Source organism: Centroberyx gerrardi, chromosome 13, assembly GCF_048128805.1.
Source record: "Centroberyx gerrardi isolate f3 chromosome 13, fCenGer3.hap1.cur.20231027, whole genome shotgun sequence".
Classification (NCBI taxonomy): domain Eukaryota; kingdom Metazoa; phylum Chordata; class Actinopteri; order Beryciformes; family Berycidae; genus Centroberyx; species Centroberyx gerrardi.
In genome coordinates, this window is record NC_136009.1 from 31936034 (window position 1) to 31957491 (window position 21458).

Consider the following 21458-nt stretch of genomic DNA (forward strand, 5'->3'; position numbering starts at 1 on the left):
GAAGCAGCAAAGGCAGCTGAGAATTGCGTGGGAGTGGAAGGGTTGATAGAATGTGAGCAACAATTAAAAGTGTTCGCAATGAGACTGATGAGGTAGAGGGACATCAAACACAACTGCCCTGCGGTCAGATAGGCAAACATTGACTGTTTCAATGTTACCCATGGGAAATCCCGAAGACAGAACCAGGTCTAGAGTATAACCATGGTCATGTGTAGGGCCTCTCACAGACTGAACAAAATTAAATGAATCAACTAAATTCATAAAGTTGTTGACAAGTGGTTTGGACGGGCAGCAAACATGGATATTAAAGTCACCAAGAATCAAAATCCGTTCAGCTGTAGGCATAATAGTAGAAAGGAAATCAGAAAATTAAGTAAAAAATTCCATGTTCCGCTTAGGCGGTCTATAAATAAGGGCACAGAGCACAGGACAGGCCACACTTAAAAACAACAGCTAACCCCCTGCCCCTCCCAGAAGACCTGGGTGAGCTGAAAAAGTTGCAGTCCATTGGGGAAAGTTCAACAAGAGGGACAACCTCATCAGCACTGAGCCAGGTGTCATGAACAGGAAGTCTAGTTGACGGGATGAGAAAAAGTCATTGAGGATGAAAGACTTATTAGATAAGGATCTAACATTTAAAAGATCCCTGCAGACTGAGGGTTTTTTGAACACTGGGTGGGCTTGGTTGGACTGAGAGCAGGTATGTGGATCAAATTGTCAAGGTTGGCAGCAATGACTGGCTGGCAGGCCCGCCAACCATTGAGCCTTGCAGATTTTCTAGTACTCAAGCATATCGGTATATTATAAAGCCGGGGAAGTGGGGTGATCGGGAGCGAAAGTGAAAGCCCAGACCCTAACTGAGAGAGATTCTGAGCATTGGTGGAACCATCGCTATTCACAGAAGGGTGTGGGCTCAGGGGACATCATTTGCAGACGGACACAGCAGCATGAGGGTGGTGAAGGCAATAAAAGAAGTTAGCCGATAACATCCGCGTGCCGAGCGTATTCGGGTGAAGGCCGTCTCCTTTAAAATAGTCACTGCGATGTGTGTGTGTCTGATTAATGAGGAAAACAGATTTTCTTGAAAATACTTAATTTTTTAAGATATGAAGTTCATATCAATACAAGACAGTATGTTGACATAGAAGTATTTGATAATTAATGCATTAATTAGCTTGATTAATGACCTCATTATAACTTATGTTTAATATATCATGGTGGGACATTAGGAAACTCAAGTGCCGCTTGTTTAGTTTTGTATTTATTAATAGATTTATTTATTTATGTATTCATCTATTTCTAATTATGGCTGAATAGGCCAATATCTGCTTGTGTAGAGCTGGGCAGACATATGAGCAGTTAGCTTGGATCACATGTTTGGTAAGTAGGCTAAAGGATCCATTTACCACTGTTCCTTCAAATGGCTGAACACATCATTTCCCCATCACCAAGTTTGTTTTGTATTGCTCAGCATTTATCTAAGCTGGATGAAAAGGTGTAAGGTGAGAAGAGCTTCACACTGAGACAGAGGAGACATAAATTTTCACTTGTTTCAATGGAAATAGGGCTACCTTTCTACAAAACACAGGATCAAAACACTAATGTTACTTTGAAACTATGGAAACTAAGCTGGAACTAAGAACTTAACATTTTGCCACTTGCCAAGTTGAAGCATGTATGTTGAGCAGATAACATTCTGCCACCTGCTCCACTTCCTTCAGATTAGCTTTGAACAGACAGAAAGCCATCTTGACAGTAAATTAAGAGCTAACATGATGATATTGTTGACTAGTCAGAGAAGGCAGTATCAAATTTGTAGCACTTTGGGTGGAGTATACCTTCACGCACAATTAACTTTTCAGGAAAAGGTAGATTTGGTCGATCTTAGGAATGAGGAAATGTGTCCCAACTTTTATTGTGTCCCAACTTTTATTGTTGCCCATAAAGCTTCCTCCACACTGGAAACACGTAGTGTCAGACAACAGAGCTTGATTTAGTACACATTCTAAAACCAACTAGCATGTCTAAGTTGTGAAGCAGCAACAGCATTTTGTTAGCCAACATTGCTGTGATGTTTAGTAGTCTGGCTATGGGTGTTAGGACTGTTTGGCTAGGGAGTGGTTCAGCCATGTTGTCAATATTTAATAGGCAGGCTGTCTGTTGGATTGTGTTTCTGGGTGAAACAGTGAGACCGTTCAGAGGCTTGAACTGACACCTTGATGTTCCCATCAATAGTTGGACCTGTTGGACATGTCAGTGAATGCAATGAAGGAGGAGGTGATCTTTCAGTTTATTTTGTAATTTCTAAGTGATCAGTGGGGCAGAAGGGGCAGAAAAGTCACAGACCAGTTTACTATCTTAGAGAACTCAGTATCAGCTGGTGGAAATTCAAACAAAATCTCTCTCCCTGGTTCCCTGGCTGTCCTTGTGCTCTCATGTCAGTCAAACCACCCTGCTGCGATCTCATTGGTTGTGGCTGTCAGCGCATATAATGAACTGGTCTGTAGGAATCCAGGTGTCTGGGTAACCCTAGATATATATATATAAAACCATCCTTCTGAAGGCCGTCCCACAAAGAAGACTAAGAAAACCAAGGCTTAATATGAAAATCCTTAGTAACCTAACCTATTGATCTGGAATTTAGCTGTTCCACAAAGCCAACTTCCAGCTAACATAGGAAGGGTAATTAAAGCCTGGTTTGAACAGTCAAAATAATTGCATGTTCACACCTTTAAAACACACACCCAAGATATCAAGCATGGATCGCATCGATTCACAATGGAATAGAAAGAGACCTAAAGAGAGAGCCGCAGAGCAGCAGCTGTTCATCAAATAGTATGATGAATGAAAATGTTATAATGAAAAAAGGCTAAATCATGGCCAGTAAACAGCCAGAAAAGAGTTAGTTGTCTGGGTGGCTACAGTCCCTAGTGATTCTGCGAGCCTTGGGCAGGCAGCGTCTCTGGTAAGTGTCCTGTAGTGATGGGAGCTCTCTGGCGGTGATGTACTCGGCTGTTCTCACCACCCTCTGGAGAGCTTTGCGGTCCTGGGCAGAGCAACTGCCGAACCAGGTGGTGATGCAGCCGGACAGGATGCTCTCAGTGATGCACCTGTAGAAGTTTGTGAGTATGTGAGGGGCCATACCAAATTTCCTTAGCCTCCTTAGGAAGAAGAGGCATCGGCAGGCAGTTCTGACCACCTTGTCCGTGTGCAGGGACCAGGTTAGATCATCCATGATGTAAACTCTGAGGAATTTGAAGCTGCTGACCTGCTCCACTGCAGCCCCTTCGATGTGTATGGGGGCGTGCTTGCTCCCTTGCGACCTCCTGTAGTCCACAATCATCTCCCTCGCTTTGCTGACATTGAGGGAGAGGTTGTTGTCCTGGCACCATCCTGCCAGGGCGCTGACCTCATCCCTGTAGGCAGACTCGTCACCATTAGTGATGAGACCCATGATCGTGGTGTTGTCAGCAAATTCAATGATGGTGTTGAAGCTGTGCTTTGCAACACAGTCGTGGGTGAACAGGGAATAGAGGAGGGGGCTCAGCACGCAGCCCTGGGGGGCGCCGGTGTTGAGAGTCAATGGGGAGGAGATGTGATCGCCGATTCTCACCACCTGGGGTCTGCCCGTCAGGAAGTCAAGTATCCAGTTGCAAAGTGAGGAGTGCAGCCCCAGGTCCTCGAGCTTAATGACGGGTTTTGTGGGGATGATGGTGTTGAATGCTGAGCTGTAGTCAGTGAACAGCATTCTCACGTAAGGGTTCCCCTTGTCCAGGTGGGAGAGGGCAGTGTGCAGCGCGATGGCATCATCCGTGGATCTGTTGGAGCGGTAAGCAAATTGGAGACAGTCTACAGTGTCAGGAAGGGAGGAACAGATGTGGGTCTTGACTATCCACTCAAAGCACTTCATCACTACAGATGTCAGTGCAACAGGGCGGTAGTCGTTGAGGCAGCTGACTACAGGTTTCTTGGGGACTGGAATGATGGTGGTCCTCTTGAAGCATGTGGGGATCACAGACTGACTGAGGGAGAGGGAGAGGAACCACTCTGGAACCAGTCATCTCTCCTGCTCATCTATTCTGTCTCTTCAGTGTGAACTGTCTAATACAGCAGAAATACACTAAAATAATCTTTAAAAGGGTACTTCCCTCTAAATGCCAAGGGGGTCCTCAGGAATATTTTTTTCAAAATCTGCTTTTATTTATTGTGAGTTTTGTACAGTGGAATGTACATACCCTTTCAAGAGGGAAAATACAGTATACTTGCATTTCTCACCTCTCACTGTCTCACTGGCTATTCAACTATATTGTTCAGAGGGCCACATTGTCAGAAAGCTAAGGGCCCGGGGGCCGGATATTTCCCTGAGCTATTATTCTCATTATGTATGTACACTTGACACAACGTCCCACCACATTTTCAAAACTTTTATTTCGCTACATTGCAAAAGTAGCCTAATCATAAATTAAAAAAGAAAATAAATAGGCATTCTTTAAGTAATTAGGCCAAGTGCTTAATTTCATTTTCTTTGCAACACAAGCTGTGATATAGCCCCAAAAGTAAACACATTTTTGAAACAAATGTATTCTACAACACATCATGTCAGCCATTTGGCATATAATTTTATATGACATCACCTGGTCTCTCACTTGATTATCCATTACCACCTCCTCGACAGCGGCTAGCATGCATTCTTTTATCATCTCGGCGTCAGTGAATGGCTTTTTCTTTTTACCAAGGATCCATGCCACCCGGAGAGATGCTGTAGTTGCCTTCTGCTGGGTAGAGCAAGATCGACTGAAGACAACACGGCTATGCTTGCAGTTTGCTGTTAGAGTTTAGATTTTTTGCTGGCTAACATCCGAACCCGACGGATAAATTGCATCAAAGCTGGGAGGCTTTGTTTCGAAGTGCCTCCGCAGGTTATATTCCTTTGCAACGGAGGTGCACTCATTGCAGAGCAAACACATTGGCTTGCCCTCAGCAGTTTCAATGTACACATATTTCTCAGTCCAGTCGCTGTTGAATTGACGATTTTCGGCATCAACTTTTCTTTTCTTCTTCAGCGTTGATAGTGACATTGTGCCATCTCTTATCCAAATTCAATATTATAAAACAAATTACCGGTGGGTTACTATTTTAGTGAGCTAGTTTCGGTTGTCTGGATACTGGAGTAGCTTCTTCTTCTTCTTCTTCTTCTTTGCGTTTGTATACCGCCACCTACCGTACCGGAGTATGTAGAACAGGATCTAGTTTACATTACACAGGAGCGCTCTGCTGGTTTGAAGGATTTATTGTGGCAAAAATGTCCGTTATTCGTGCGATTTTTTTTTCTTCAGGTTTTAAATTTTATTTATTTGTAAACAGAACTGATCGGCAGGCCGGTGTGACTTGATTGGTGGGCCGGAGTTGGCCGCCAGTACGGTTTTCTTGTTTTTGCCTTTCTGTAAGCACTGTAAGCACACGTTTTGGAAAGTGCTGTATACCTAAAGTTTATTATTATGTTAGAAAGTCTGAAAAGAGCTATCTTACTTTGCAACCTAAATTAGACTCGTTCGACTTAAGGAACCAGAGCAGAACTTTGGAGAAATCGTCACGTTTTTAGTCAAGTCAAAGAAATGTTACCCTGGTTAAGCCTGAAGTTAGTCTGACTGGGACCCGGCTAGTCCGCAAGGATACGTTTCTTTGGTAATTTAGCTCGGGTTTATTTAAACCTTCTTTGTGGAACCAAATTCCCTGTAAAATAAGCCTGGCTTAACTGGTAATCTCGCTTTGTGGAACAGCCCTCTGATTGTAGATGGTTTGTACAAACCTGTTCTGATGGACAACAACGACCCTTCAATGAGTTGACTCTGTCGTTGAAATGCTGGTGAAATGTTGAGCTAAGGAAAAGGAGAAAGCCCTGCAACTACTCCATAGCCAATTAAATAGCTGGATACAGACTTCTGGGTTGCTGCTCTTGTCTAGTCTAGTCTAGTCTAGTTTATTTATATGCAAACTCCACACAGGGTTTCTGTGAGGCAACAGCACTAACCACTGAGCCACTGTGCCACCTGCTCTTGGGGCAACCGGCTTACTCGCATAGCAGTCAGTTAAGTTAGTTAAGTGTTTTTTGTGTGTTTTTCGACTTCTGTGTTACATGTGCTTCTAACGTGTGCTTAACGTGACTCCATTGCTTCATTGGATTGTTTCTATATTACAATGGATGGTTACAAACTGTTATAGATTCGATGCTGCTTTTGTCTACTGGGATCAAGTATAATGTTTTGCTTCGCCACAGGTTATACTTGATCTTGATCTGTAGAATATGTAGAAGATGGTGAGGGGTTGAATTACTCCAGACATTTTAAGCGAGCCATTGAGGCAATCTTCAATATGTTGGGTTTGGTGTAGGTTGTCCTTTTTTGTGGGCAAAGTTGTCCAGCAGCACGATTGGCTGTCAATTGACCAATCAGAGCCCAAATTCCCACTACATGTCTCTCTCTGCTTCAAGTGGCAGAAAAACCAAAACAGAGAAATAAGTCATCGCAGTCCATGTTTGAGCACAGTTTCTTTCCTTGTCTTAATGTCCATTGAGTTAATTTAACGAAACAGCTGAGGCTATGTGGAGAGGTTGGCTAACTGTTGCTTCAACTCTGTTTGCTGTGAGAGCTGCTGTTTCCTTGTAAACAATAGAAGGGTTGACTATCACTAGCTAGTATTCTTTTAAGTTGTGATGTTAGCTAACAAGCTAACTTTCCTTTGCTACCGTTATTGCGATTCTCTTAGTTAAATTAGGCCATGGAGGGTGGTAACAATAGGAGACCTGGGAGCCCCAGTGGCTCAACTGGTAGAGTGCATACCAGTTGCATAGCAATGAAAGACGGAAGGGAAGGTTTTACACGATATGGGACCTTTAAGCAACTGTAGAGAAAGATAAGATCTGATATTTAAGCAGTGATTAGTGCTAACTTACACTGTCTTAATCCAATGTTCAGCAACACTTACAAGTGCCAGCCCAGGACTCTCAGGGCCTGGTATCTGGTGCCATGATAGGCAGCTGTCAACACTGACTTGGAACTAAGTTAACTAAGTTATAAGAATGCTGTACTCATTGACATAACATGTTAGTGATGGGCCCCAGTGCAAGCCTGTATATCTGTGTGGGTGATTGGTAGTGTATTATTCATGAGGTGAATAAAGGATATAAATAGAGCCTGTAGGTCTGTGTGGTTAGTATGGGTTATTGGTAGTATATTATACAGTCTCAGTGACTGTTCTAACTAGTTAGACGCCCATCAGGAGGATATGGACCCACCAGATGCCTTGGAAGGCCCTTTGGAGCTCTGGGCCCCGGTGCAACTGCACTGGCTGTACTGGCAGTAGTTACGCCACTGGCTCTACTTATCCTCTGCTATTGGAACAATTTTACCAGTAAACTGTAAATCTAAGTAGGTGTCTTTTTCCCACGGCGCAGCTGAGGGCATCACAAGTCAGATTCAGGTCAGGCAGGCAGTCAGTCATCCGTCGCTTCATGAGATGGTCTCTGGGTGTCTTTGACTGTGACATGCAGCGTTTCCCATACAGAGGCACAAAGTCAAAAGTTGGTCTGTGTATTGATCTAAATCACTCTCTGATGTGCGCATCACGTCATGTCTGTCATTTGATGATGCAGAGATCAGCAGACCAGCAGCAAACTCTCCAGTGTTAGTAACGGGTTTGTAAACAGTAACTCGACTTCTGCTGCCCTACAAAGTTTAACGGTAGGTAATAACAGGCCAGCTCTGTTGTTGGACTCAAACTGGACAGTCTGGAGGCAGTGGCAGAGAGGAGGATGAGGGGAAAGATAAACTCCATCCTGGAGAACCCCTCTCACCCACTCTACGATGTGCTGAGGATGATGAGGAGCAGCTTCAGCCTCAGGCTCCTCCTCCCACACTGCAGGACGGAGGACGGAACCTTTCTGCCTGCAGCCATGGGACTGTTCAACACCATCACAGACCCCTGTGCCAGTCAGCCTTGACCATCTCTATTGTCTCTACTGTTGTATATTATGTTCACTACCTTTATTCTATGTTAGTAGCTATTTCCTTTATTTCTTTATTACCTGTACTACATACTTTACTTCTTTGGTATTGTCCGTCAATTGCTGCTGTGGCACCTGAATTTCCCCAAGGGGATCAATAAAGTGCTATCTTATCTTATCTTATTATTACCTTGTGGTATTTAAGTAAAGTTAGTGGAATTAGCTAATTTAACCATGTCACATTGCTTCAGTGCATAGAATTGAACACACGTGCCGTGGGTCTGTACAGGATCTGTGCTTGTTTAGAAATGACGTTCTATGATGGGAAAGCAGAAATTATAACTGTTGCATGTCAAAAATTCTAACCCTATATAATTTTGTTTGCAGGTGCTGCAGAAGCTTGGGAAGGCAGATGAGACAAAAGATGAGCAGTTTGAACAAGTTGTCATCAACTTCAAGAGACAGGAGGTAAGAACACCTCTTTTAATCTGATTAAAACAGATGGAAACAGTCAACTGCTGTCTCCTCTCTCCTTCGTGTCTCTTTGCATAAATCTGATCTATATTCCTTACCCCTAACATAGAATGTAATGTGTCACTTATGTGTCACTTTGTTATTTGAACCTCAAATTTGGGACCAGTGTTCTGTTAAGTCTGTGTGTGTGTGTGTGTGTGTGTGTGTGTGTGTGTGAGAGAGAGAGAGAGATAGAGAGAAACACAGAGAGAAGGAGAGAGAGAGAGAGAGAGAGAGAGAGAGAGAGAGAGAGATCAACCATTAATGTGTGTCTCCCCTATCAGTCAGAGGGCTCCAGGCTACAGAGGGAGATGAAGGCCTACATGGCTGCCATTAAAGGTAAACCCCAACACACATATAAATAGAACACTGTGCATTTAGACATTCAGCTAAGACTCTTTACCAAAGTTCCCAATAGTAATAGTAAGGAGGTCAAGGCTCAGAGCAACAACTGCCAGGCAATAGATGGGACAAAATATTGATATATGACCCTTGTATGATCGTATTAATAGAGGAGTGTTAGGGGAGAAAATAAACAATAAATATTAGAAATAAGAGCTAAGGATAGACAAGAGCATATTAGAGCAAATATTAGCGGAAGATATCGGAGCAGGGGATGAGATTTAGGTGGGACAGGGAGTTATAAGGTACTTCTTGAAGAGATCAGTTTTCAGCCTACAATGGAAGATGGGGAGTGACTCTAGTGTTGTGACTGGAGTTTGAAGGTATGGGGGTGTAGGACTGGACCATGGTTTGGATGTATGGGAGTGTAGGACCATGGTCTGGAAATATGAGGGTGTAAGACTGGACCATGGTTTGGAGGTATGGGGGTGTAGGACTGAACCATGGTCTGGAGGTATGGGGGTGTAGGACTGGACCATGGTTTGGAGGTATGGCAGTGTAGGCCCATGGCCTGGAGGTATGGGGGTGTAGGGCCATGGCCTGGAGGTATGGGGGTGTAGGACTGGACCATGGTTTGGAGGTATTTTTGAAAGTAGCTGAGCAAGTCCTTGGTCCCTGGGGAGGAAGTGTCTGATTCAACTGATGTTGTAGATTGCTTTTGTGTGTCTTGTGTTTTTCCTGATGTTTGTCCTATATCATTCTGTTCTATGGTTGATTATTGATAAGTTAGATGTAGTTAGTTTCATTCTCTGTAAAGTCCTTTGAGACATGCACGTGATAAAGGGCTATATAAATAAACAAACTTGAACTTGAACTTCAAATCTGCAGGATTGGGTTGTAGCTGCAGTTCAGGCCTTACATAGCAGTTGGTTGTCTAGAGCCACACCAAGCTTAACATTCTGGGCATAACAGGGGAAAAGAGCTGCTCAGTCTTGTTGCGATTGGAGGTGGTAGGCTGACATCCAATAGGAGATGTCAGTGAGGCAAGCAGAGATATGCTCTTCTGACCTGGATGTCAGAGGATGGCAAAGAAAAATAGTTTAGCTTCATCAGCATAGCAATGGCAGAAGTTGGTGAATGTGATGATAGGGCCCAGTGTAGTGTAGAAAAAGAAGAGGAGGGGACCCTGAGCCCTGGGACACTCCCGGTGGAGAGGGTGCGCTGTGAAGACTGAGTTCTTCTACATGATACCTGATAAGTGCTGTCCACAGGTAGGAGGCAAACCATGAGAAAGCAAATCCAGAGAGACCCGGGTCAACAAGGTTGATGAGGAGCATCTGGTGGACAGTGTCAAAGGCAGTGGATAAGTCTTTGAAGATCAGGACAAAAGAGAGGATCGAAGAGAGCAGTAAATAGGTCTAGGAGGATGAAGACCAAAGAGAACAGTAGATGTGTCAGGGAGGATGAGGACTGAAAAGAATAGCAGATAGGTCTAGGGACTGAAAAGATAGAAGCAGTTCCAGCACAGTAGAGTCGTTCAGTGACTGTATGGTGTGCTGTGTAAAATATAGATGAGATATTAGCTGATATTGGAAAAAGCTAGCTGGTGGCATCAAGATCAAGTGTTTGGGGAATAAATTCATTTTTGACATAAGATGGGTTGAGGGTACAAACAGTTGTGCTATCTCCGATGGTGATGCAGCAGGCTAACCCTGTCCTACATTTATGTGCCAGGCTAACCCTAACACTAGTGCTGTGCCCTACAGGAATGCAGCAGGCCTCCATAAACCTGACAGAGTCTCTCCATGAAGTCTACGAACCAGACTGGCATGGCAAGGATGACGTCATGATTATTGGCAAGGTTAGTGTCACATGCCCCTTTCTTTTTTGTTTGATTCCTTTCTTTCTTTCTTTCCCTCCCTTTCCCCGTGTTTCCCTTATTGGCTTGAAACATGATATCCATGGATTTATTTCTAAATCTAAGTTCTTTCTTAATGTGCAGGTAAAAACATCTTTAGTTTTAAAACTTTGATTTTCAATCATTATTAGCAGTGTGCATATTAGCTGTAGTGTTGTTAGTGCACTTACCATAAGAGTAAGTTGTTAGCCTTACAGCAGAGACCACCACGTAGTATTGCTGGTTCTATGTCTGTTTAGCATCTCTCCATGTGGTGAAGTTGAGCTACCACAGAGAGAGTTGCTAAAGCTGCAGAAAACAACTCCACAGGCTTCTTTATTAACGTTTGCCTACCATAGCCAATGCTAGTTAGCACTCATTGCACTAACCATAGCTACCATATGCGCGGCTACAGAAATCTTTTGAACTCTGTCTGTAGTTGCATCAGATGTTCTGAAACAAGTACTATTTTTAGAGCTTTGTTGATGGCCGCATTTTAGTTCATATGGGTATTTTAGCATGTGGAGCTAACTAACTATTGAATGTGTGTGTGTGTGTGTGTGTGTAGTATGTGATTTGAAAAAAATGGTACAAAGTCAAATGTTTTTTGTTTTCTCATCTTTGTCTGAGGATATGACCTGATTACAACAAGCAAATGGAGCACAATTTGGAGTGGGCCCTGTCAGATGTACCAGCATGTGCAATATGAATACTGATTCTTTTGTAAATAGTAACATGCTTTTGTTTGTGTTTGACTTTATCATTGCCATTGTTTTTAGCCCCGCGACAGCAGGGGCTCTATGGATCACTTTGTTGGATGGTCGGTCGTTCAGTCGGTCGGTCGGCCAGTCGACCATGCACAATAACATATTGCACCAGAGTTAGCTAATTTTAAGCTAATTTTCATCTGGTCCCTGGGCCTTAGGGTAGAGAGTGAAGACCGCATAAGAGAGACATAGAATATTTCATCTGATAATGAATGTATACACATATAAACACGGGTCTTACCAATTTACAACACTCTTGCAATCAATGTGTATATACATCACAGATATCAACACCATATATTTACTATATATTATATACTATATATTAGTATAAGTACATAGCTCTTAGAATTAGAATTTGCTCTTAAAACACAGGTACATATCAGTCATTCAGAATGTGCAAAGAATATATTCAGTGTCTACATGATTGATTTTCTTTCAACCATACTTTTTAATTTAAAGGCAGATAAAGTGCTGCACTCTCTTCTGTGCACTGGTATTGTGTTCCACGTTTGACATTCTCTAGCTGAAAAAGCCATCTGTCCAAATTTGGTTAACCTGAACTGGAACGAGCAGTCCCCCCTGGTTGATACTCTTGTCATCCTTGACTTGCCCTTAATGGATAACACACATTTCTTAAGAGGTGGCGAAGCAAGACAGTGCATCATTTTATATAAAAGATGAAGTGTCAGTGAACTGTATGAAGCTGTCAAAACTCAGCAAATTATATTTTTTAATAACATTGCAATGATGGTAAATATTTGGTCTTTTGTCTAGAACTTTGAGTGTTTGATTGTAGAGGTGTTGGGGCTACTTCATATTAGTATTACTAGCTTGGGACCAGGTTGTAAGACAGTAAGAGAGATGAGACAGTATCATTGAGAGCATGTAAATCTTAGCTGCGTTAGTAGTCATTTGATTTCTGATGAATTTGAAGTTGCCTAGATTTCACCTAACAATACCCTGTACCCCCTTCTTGAAGGTCAGGTTAGAGTCTATAATAACCCCTAAATGACATCTCCCTTTAGAGAGACCGCAGGATAATTGTTATGATTCCTGATGGTTACAAACATACACACTGTTTTTGATGTGTTTAAGGTTAAGCAAGACTAGCCCAATCAGTCAGAGATTCTGTCCATTGCAATGTTGAGTTTACAAGCAGCCTGGTCCTTGCTGTTGGCATGGACATAGATGACTGTGTTGTCTGTATACATTTGTATTTTAACTTCTGGGCACACAGCTGGTAAATTATTTACATACATACTGAATAAAACTGGTCCCAAGATTAATCCTTGTGGAATTCCAGCTGGACTCTCACTGAACGCTGACATATCAAAATTAAACAATAAGATCCTGAGAAGGGTTAGGGTTAGGGTTAGGTTAGGTAGCTTGTGTAGTCTATGGAATACTAAATCATTCAAAAAGGTGTACTTGTACACTTAGGTTTGTGCTTGTAAACTTAGTTTTGCAAGTTTGTACCTTCAGGTCCGTGGTTGCAAGCTTAATTTTGTAAGGTTGTACATTCAGGTCCGTGCTTGTAACCTCCACTTTGCAGGTTTGTACATTCAGTTCCGTGCTTGTAAACTCCGTTTTGCAAGTCTGCATATTCAGTTCTGTGCTTGCAGTTTCAGTCTTACCTGCTGTGAGGCAAAAAATCACACGCAGATGTCCGTCTTCTTTGGGATGACTGCGAACAATACAATTGGATAGATAATTCAATCAATCAAATCTTAATGGCAGTCCACTCTTCAGCATTCTACCCGCTTCCATTGATTTGTGTTTTTTACAGCAAAAGTTAGATAAATTATGATTTAAAAATGTGTGAGCGTGGAAATATCTTGGCTCAGTGTGCAAAGGGCTTTAAACTGTAGCAGGCAACATCCATTCCCAATACCGCTTCCATTTTTTTTTTCTCCAACTTTATTTTGAAAGAGGTAGTTAGTCGTTAGTAGTGGGAATGGATGTTAATGGGTAGAAGGCTGAAGAGTGACTGCCGTTAAGATTTGATTGATTGAATTATCTAGCCAATTGTATTGTTTGCAGCCATCCCAAGGAAACTGATTGGTCAGAATTTGAAGGTCCAGCCCCCTCTGCCTTGCAGATTTGTCTTTCCTTTACAAACCAGTTTACAAAACGCTACCACATAGTAAACCTGTCAAAAGTCTGTGAGCGCACACATGGACATCCACCCGTGATCCGTGAGAGCAGGGGCTTTAATGTGTTATATCCTGCCCTGTCAGTGTTTCTGTATATTGTTTTTGTTGTATTATAAATCTGGAAAATAAAAAATCTATCTGGAGAGAAGCTGTAATATGATAGTAAAATTAACCACCAAATGATACTGATCATTTGGTGGTTGCATAATTAAAAAGTAAATGATTAAAAAAAAAAATAAAAAAAAAAAAAATAAAAAAAGTTTACAAGCACAAACCTAAGTGTACAAGTACACCTTTTTGAATGATTTAGTATTCCATAGTAGTCTTCCCTCTCAACAGGTATTATACTTGAGGTAGTAAGGTGCAGTGTAAAGTCCACAATCTCAGCGTCTCCAGACCATTGTGGATGTGCAGCCTGTCCTTGGGCCTTATCATTGGAGACCTGTCTTAATTAGACACACAATCATTGGTTGTCAATTTCAAATACTGATTTTTGTATGAACAGATAGCTATCACTGTCCCCAAAACGAATAAATGTAGCCTATATCCGTGGCAGACAGGCAATATATGTTATAGCCTTTTGCTGCTGTTTTACTCCCATCTCCTTTGCTATAGAGTTATCTTTCAAACATTAGCAATAAGGGTAATGTTTCCATAGCATTGCAGAGTCAACCTGGCAAGAAGCAATAGAATGGAATAAATATTGGATCCTAGCTATATAGCTATATTGTTGGTGATTCATGTATCTCTATTTAATCCTGTTTACACGGCAGTGGTAACATCATTAGCCTAGGGTGGCTAGCAAGTTTTCTTTAGAAATGATTTTTTCAGAGTAATATTATTTTTCAGTGCCAACCACTCATTTGTAGTTTTAGTAAGATAGATATTTTGACATTTTTGTGGCCACATTATCATTAAATGACCATAAATGTGTACATAAATAAAAAAATGCCACAGTTACCTGGCTTGAACATGTTTACCTTCATTTAACCAACTGCTTTTGTGGATTGGTGACGTCACAGGCAAAATGCAAAGTTACAGGGTGTAGCTTTAACAAAAATTGGGTTGTGTGTTTTCTTGTAGGACTGTGATGCATTATGGGAAGACTTCCATAACAAACTAGTAGACTCAACTCTCCTCAACCTGGATGCGTACCTCCTGCAGTTTCCAGACCTCAAGGTGCCACTTTGGAAAAACTTGACATTTTTAATTTTATTCTGTAACTTGCTAGTCACATTGATAGCACTGATAGAATTCCTGATTGTTGAATCTGAAAGCTTAATCGATTGATTAATTGATTGTTTCTCTGTCAGACTCGGGTGTCCAAGAGAAGCCGGAAGCTCATTGACTACGACAGCGCTCGCCACCACATGGAAACCCTGCAAGCTTCTGGAATGAGGAATGATCGCAAGATGATAAAGGTTAGTTGTCATTGGTATTTACCACTTGACTCCATTAAGAGTTGTTTTGAGTTCATTATTTATGTACACAGTGATAAAACGTGATGTGAGGAAAAAAAACAATAAAACACCCAAGGGACTCCTAGAAACCATGTTGCTTAAAAGCAAAAACATAAATCAAGATGACAATCAAAGATAAAACAAGTGCCATGCTTTTGCCCAGTCTGTCAAACATGCCTAACTTGAAGCAGTGAGGTTTCCTTCCTTTCTGTCATATAAACTGCTCTCCTCAGCCAGACTTCTGGCCGCAGAGAGTTGGCTTCTACATAGAAGAATGTTTGGCTACATTGTAACCTTGATTCTCTGAGTGAAGAGACTATCTCTCCACACAGTGACATATTCCATATGTACGGGGACTGACCCCACTGGGGCAGTTTACATGGATATCTCTTTAAGACACACCACTAAGTGGCCCATGCACAGGTATATTAAGCCCAGGTATGCATGAACTCATTGGAACAGGTTCCTGAGCGGCGTTGACCTGGCGAGATAGTCTCTTCACTCAGAGAATCAAGGTTATAATGTAACCAAACATTCTCTATTTTATTGAGTCTCCACACAGTTACATATTCCATATGTACAGGGACCCTGTAAGACAAAACCGTGAGGAGACCCAGGAGACAGAGCAGATGTAGCTCCTCAAGTACTCCCCAATCATTACCAGGCCATGGTATTTGAATGAGATGTCCCCGCCACAAGAGTGCTCTAAACAAATGCAAGTGTGCGTCAAAACAAAAATCCCTCTGAAACACTATCATACAAATATACACCTTACACATCCATTGGCTGGTGATACCGCCAGACTCTGTGTATCACTTCCCTATGCTCAGGCGCCAGGTGCAGCCTAAAGCATATCCAACCCTGCAAGATGCTAAGGTTGGGTGTGAAAGGATAGAGGACACTCAGATGTCCTGCCCCCTGCTAGGTCAACTGACAAGGATACAAGACATCTCCCAAGCCAAGACAGGCCCACTGGCACAGCGGAACAGTGAATATGTTGTCTATTGCATAGTGGCACCTAGCATCCGTTCCCCGAAGGAGGTGCCAGCAGTCACATTCAAGCAATAAAATCTGGCAAAAGTAGATGGACATGACCATGTAGCAGCTGCACAAATCTCTGAGAGGGTGGCGCCTCACTGCAAGGCTCAGGAGGTTGCTACGCCCCATGTGGAGTGCGCCCTCACTCCCACTGGTGCCGGTGCACCAGTTACTTTGTACACCTGCTGGATTGTTTCCACAGCCCAATGAGACTAGATTTTGACACTGGCTGACCCAGGCACTGGGACTTAAAGCAAATAAACAACTGGTCCATTTACCAAAATGCCTCTGTCTGCTGAATGTAAACCTTCAGGGCTCTGACCGGACAAAACCATGACCATCCTTGATCCTCCTCACCCTCTTCCCGGGCAGGGCAGAGGGAACTCCACCGATTGATTCAGGTGAAAGTCCGAGCACCTTCGGCAGGAATGCTGGATTCGGACGAAGATTACCCCTGCATCATCTGGCAGGAATTAACAGCAGCTCTCATACGTCGACAGAGCCTGCAGCTCTCCAACTCTTTTAGCTGCAACCTTGAGTGACAACCACTGGTCACTAACAGTCACTGAGTCCAGGTGCTCGAAGGGCTCCCTATCGTAAGGCAGCCAGCACACGATCTAAGTCCCATGTCGGGATGGCCAGCCTCCTACTGCAGGGTGTACACCTCTGAGTGCCTTTCAGAAACTGTGAGATGAGGCTGCAGCCGCCCTCGGTAAGCCTAATACTGCCTACACGAGCGGCCTTGAATGCTGCCACCATGCCCCTAAAGGTTGAAGGTGAGGCAAGGCAAGGCAAGGCAAGTTTATTTATATAGCACATTTCATACACAATGGTAATTCAAAGTGCTTTACATAAATAAAATAAAAATAAAGACATAAAAAGACAAGAAGTGCAAGAAGATTAGAAAAGTGAAAAGTGCATTAAAATCACATTTAAAAGAAAATATAAAAGATAAAAATAAATAAATATTCCAGTGCAGATGAGTGTTGCCCTAAATTTCTTAAAAAACCCTGGCGAACAGAAAAGTTTTAAGCCCTGATTTAAAAGATTCTAAAGTGGAGGCAGACCTCAGATTTTCTGAAAGTTTGTTGGAGCGTAAAAACTAAAAGCTGCTTCTCCATGTTTTGTTCTGACCCTGGGAACAGTAAGCAGACCAGTACCTGAAGACCTGAGGGGTCTGGCAGGTTCATAACATTGAAGGAGATCAGAAATGTATTTTGGTCCTAAACCATTTAGTGCTTTATAAACATGTAACAGAATTTTAAACTCAATTCTTTGGTACACAGGAAGCCAAAGCAGTGATCTCAGCACTGGAGTGATGTGGTCCATTTTCTTAGTCCTGGTTAGAACCCTGGCAGCAGCATTCTGGATGAGCTGCAGTTGTCTAAGAGCTTTTTTAGAGAGACCTGTAAAGACACTGTTACAGTAGTCAAGCCTACTAAAAATAAACGTATGAACAAGTTTTTCAAGGTCCTGCTTGGACACAAATTCTTTAATTCTTGCGATATTTTTAAGGTGATAGTAGGCAGATTTTGTAATTGTCTTGATGTCACTATTGAAGTTTAGGTCAGAGTCCATAACAACACCAAGATTTCTGACTTGGTTTTTAGGCTTCAGTGAGAGGGTGAACAGTGACTTTAAGTCTCTCCTCTTTGGCTCCAAAAAAAATTCTTTCAGTTTTATCTTTATTTAGTTGCAGAAAATTGTGGCACGTCCAGTCATTGATTTGTTCAATGCACTTATTTAGTGAGTCTATTGGACCATAGTCATCTGTTAATAAAGCTATGTAAATCTGAGTGTCGTCTGCATAATTATGATAGGAAATATTGTTGTTTTGCAAAAATTGAGCTAGTGGCAGCATGTAGAGATTGAACAGAAGAGGCCCAAGGATCGACCCCTGGGGAACTCCACATGCCATTTTTGTTCGCTCAGATACGCAGTTACCAATAGATACAAAGTAGTCTCTGTCTTGTAAGTAAGATTTAAACCAGTTTAGGACTGTGCCAGACAACCCTACCCATTTTTCCAGTCTGCCTACCAGTATGTCATGGTCTACTATATCAAACGCAGCACTAAGGTCCAATAAAACGAGAACTGAGATTTTTCCACAGTCCGTATTAAAACAAATGTCATTTAAAACCTTTACTAGAGCGGTCTCAGTGCTGTGGTGGGACCGAAATCCCGATTGGAAGATATCAAGAGTATTGTTGGAGGTTAGGAAACTGTTAAGTTGTAGGAAGACAACCTTTTCAATTATTTTACTTAAAAACGGCAGATTCGATATGGGCCTGTAATTACTAATTATTGAGGCATCAAGATTATTCTTTTTCAGAAGAGGCTTAATAACTGCAGTTTTCAAGGCTTTATGGAAATCACCTGATAAAAGGGAACTGTTGACTATCTGCAGCAAATCTGATGCAATACAATCAAAAACATTCTTAAAAAGGCTTGTCGGTAGACTATCAAGGCAGCAGGTAGAAGACTTTAGATGCAACACAACTTCTTCTAGTGTTTTGTAATCAACTGGATTAAACTGTGACATGTTAGCTAGATTTACCTGCATCAAGTAGCCCCTGCAGATACTGGAGCACGTCTCGAGTTGTACATGTCAGTGCATCAACTCAGCTAGCCCTGCTCCATGATTCAAAGATTTCCCAGCAATATGAAAATGCTGCTCTTGTTGATGGTGCTCAAGCACCCTACATGGTCTGAACCACTGACTGCGTGAGCCCCATGGCCAACAGACTGGCCTTCTCAGGGGCCAGGCCCAGAGTTTGAGCCCCTGTGGAGAGGGATGGAACAGGGCTCCCTCTGCCTGACTCAGAAGGTCCCAGCGAACCGGAAGTTCCCATGGCCTCCCGTCCAAGAGGGGTGCAACCCCTGAGAACCACGTCATCTGTGGCCAACTCGGATCCACCAGGATCACCCTCACCTCCTCCTCCTCCCTCCTCTCTACAGCAGGGTTGGAAGAAGACTGAGTGGGGGAAAGCATACAACAGTCCCTGAGGCCACTGGTGTGCCATGGCATTGATGCCTTGGGGGTGGGTCATCTCTCCCCATGGAGAAGTACAGTGGGCAGTGTACGCAAACAGGTTGGCCACTGCCCTGCCGAAACAAAGCCAGATTTCCTTGATCACCTCCAGGTGGAGCCTCCATTCCCCTGGGCTCGGGTCTCCCCTGGAGAGCAGGTCTGCCCCCTGATTCACCTGCCTTGGCAAATGCATGGCTCTGAGTAACAGAAATTGTGTGCATGCTCATGTCCACAGCTTGTGTGCCACCTTGGGGAGCCCAAGCCCCCTTGCCTGTTGACATGAGCTGCTGCCATTGTGCTGTACATTCTTACAAGCAGGACGGCCGTGCAGGCTTGGTAAAAAGTGCTGAAGGGCCAGGTGAATGGCCCTCAGCTCTAGGACATTCCATCCTCCAGTGATGCATCCGCAGAGACCACCTGGTGACGCAGCACTGGACCAACTATACCTCCCTTTGAAATGTTGGCTGGGATCTAATACCACCTCAAGGCCACACACAGCCTCTTGGTGACCAGCACCCTGGCCTGCAGGTGTCTCTGTGGGCAAAGCCCCAGGTGCAAGAGACACCTCTGTACCGGACGCATGTGCATAAGAGCCAATGGCACCACTTGTACTGATGCCGCATAAGGCCCAAGAGGCATAGACAAAGCCTCCAAGTGACCTTGGTTCCCAGCCGGAAATGAGAGAGGCAGACTTTGAGGGATTCCTTCCTCTCCTGTGTCAGTGTCACCAACCCAGCCCTGGCATCCAACCACATGCCTAGAAACTGGGTGGTCTGTTCGGGCTGCAGCCTGCACTTTTTTGTGTTGATGCGTAGCCCCAGGAGTCTCCCAGGAGTCTCCTGTGCCCTTCCCAGATTAGTATTTGGAAATAGGCATCTTTGAGATCGACAGTTGCGAAACAGTCGCCTACAAGGACAGCCTGCTTCTCCCTTGGCACAGTTAACACTTTGCATTTCAGAGGCCTGAGGAACTTGTTTAGTCCCCTGAGGTCTAAAATTGGCCTGAGAGTTCTGTCCCGCTTCGGGATGAGGAAATATTGGGAATAAAACCCTGCCTGCCGATTTTTCCTGCCCCACCTCCCTGATGGCCTTCTATGCCAGGACAGTGGAGATCTCCAAGCACAAAGCCTCTCTGTGCTGAAGGTCTGCCATGATCAAGATTGCAGCCAACTTTGTCACAGGAGGGGTTCTCATAAACTGTAAATGATACCCCTTGGCCATTGTTGAAACAACCCAGGAGTCTGCCCCCAGGGCTTCCCATGATGCACGAAACCCCAGAGGGCAGGGGCAGGCTGGGGGTGATGTCATGTCAGGACTGAGGTGAGGGTTGGGGTGGCCCCTGGTCACCACTGCCCCGTCTACCCCCCTTAGACTTGTTTCGTTGTGATGCATCTAATCGGACCCTCAGATCCTCCCAGTAGATCAGCCAATAGCAGATGGCCAGTTCAGTACCCTGCTTTTCACCGTTAGATGTCAGGCTTCACCACAGATTTGGCTTTGGGGTTTAGTTACTCTTAACAGCTGAACAGTGTAAAGAAACATTAGTGCGTGTCCTGCGTTGCTTAGCAACAAAAGCAGTAGCGATTTGTGTGTGAAAGGGTACAATTTTAAGGGTACAAAATGATCTCCTTATATAATGAACATATTGTATTATATTTATTATATTACATATTATATTATTAATATTGTATATTATAAGAAGTTCCAGAACAAAGATTGTTTCTAGAATAGACTACTGTTGTTTGTTTGGGACAGCAGTGACATTTGTTTAGTATACTTGATTTTATTTCCCAGGCAGAGGAAGAGTTGAAAAAGGCCCAGAAAGTTTTTGATGAACTGAACGTTGGTCTACAGGACGAACTACCCACTCTTTGGGACAGGTGAGTGTTCTGATGAACAGCCATCAAATTACTTGCATGCCACTACCTATTATGCCATTTTATAGGCTGATAGGGAATAATATCTTTTGTGTAGCAAGTAACTGAATGTGCAGAGGTGTGCGAGTTTGATAACATGTTTCTATATACACTGGGCTACAGCATGTGGTGGGAGCTGGTGTGTGTGTGTGTGTGTGTGTGTATGTGTGTGTTGTGTTTTCCCAAGTCATGCTGACCAGCAGCAGGCCAAATGTGATGTAACCAAGCAGAGTCTTTATCTTTGTCAAAGTCCTCTATCTTCAGGCTACACTCTGTTATGGGAATAGCAGGAGCTTATTTTTAGCTGGCATGATAATTCTCTTTGCGCATAGTTGTT

General features: G+C 43.3%; 1 protein-coding gene across 1 annotated transcript in view; it reads left to right on the top strand.

Moving 5' to 3' along the window:
- amph (amphiphysin) overlaps positions 1-21458 on the top strand; it is a 68113-nt gene that overhangs the window by 12814 nt on the left and 33841 nt on the right. Inside the window, exons 2-7 of the mRNA XM_071901235.2 lie at positions 8390-8470; positions 8800-8854; positions 10624-10718; positions 14761-14856; positions 14991-15098; positions 21000-21085. Coding sequence (XP_071757336.2) covers positions 8390-8470; positions 8800-8854; positions 10624-10718; positions 14761-14856; positions 14991-15098; positions 21000-21085 — 521 coding nt within the window. The remainder of the gene's footprint in view (positions 1-8389; positions 8471-8799; positions 8855-10623; positions 10719-14760; positions 14857-14990; positions 15099-20999; positions 21086-21458) is intronic.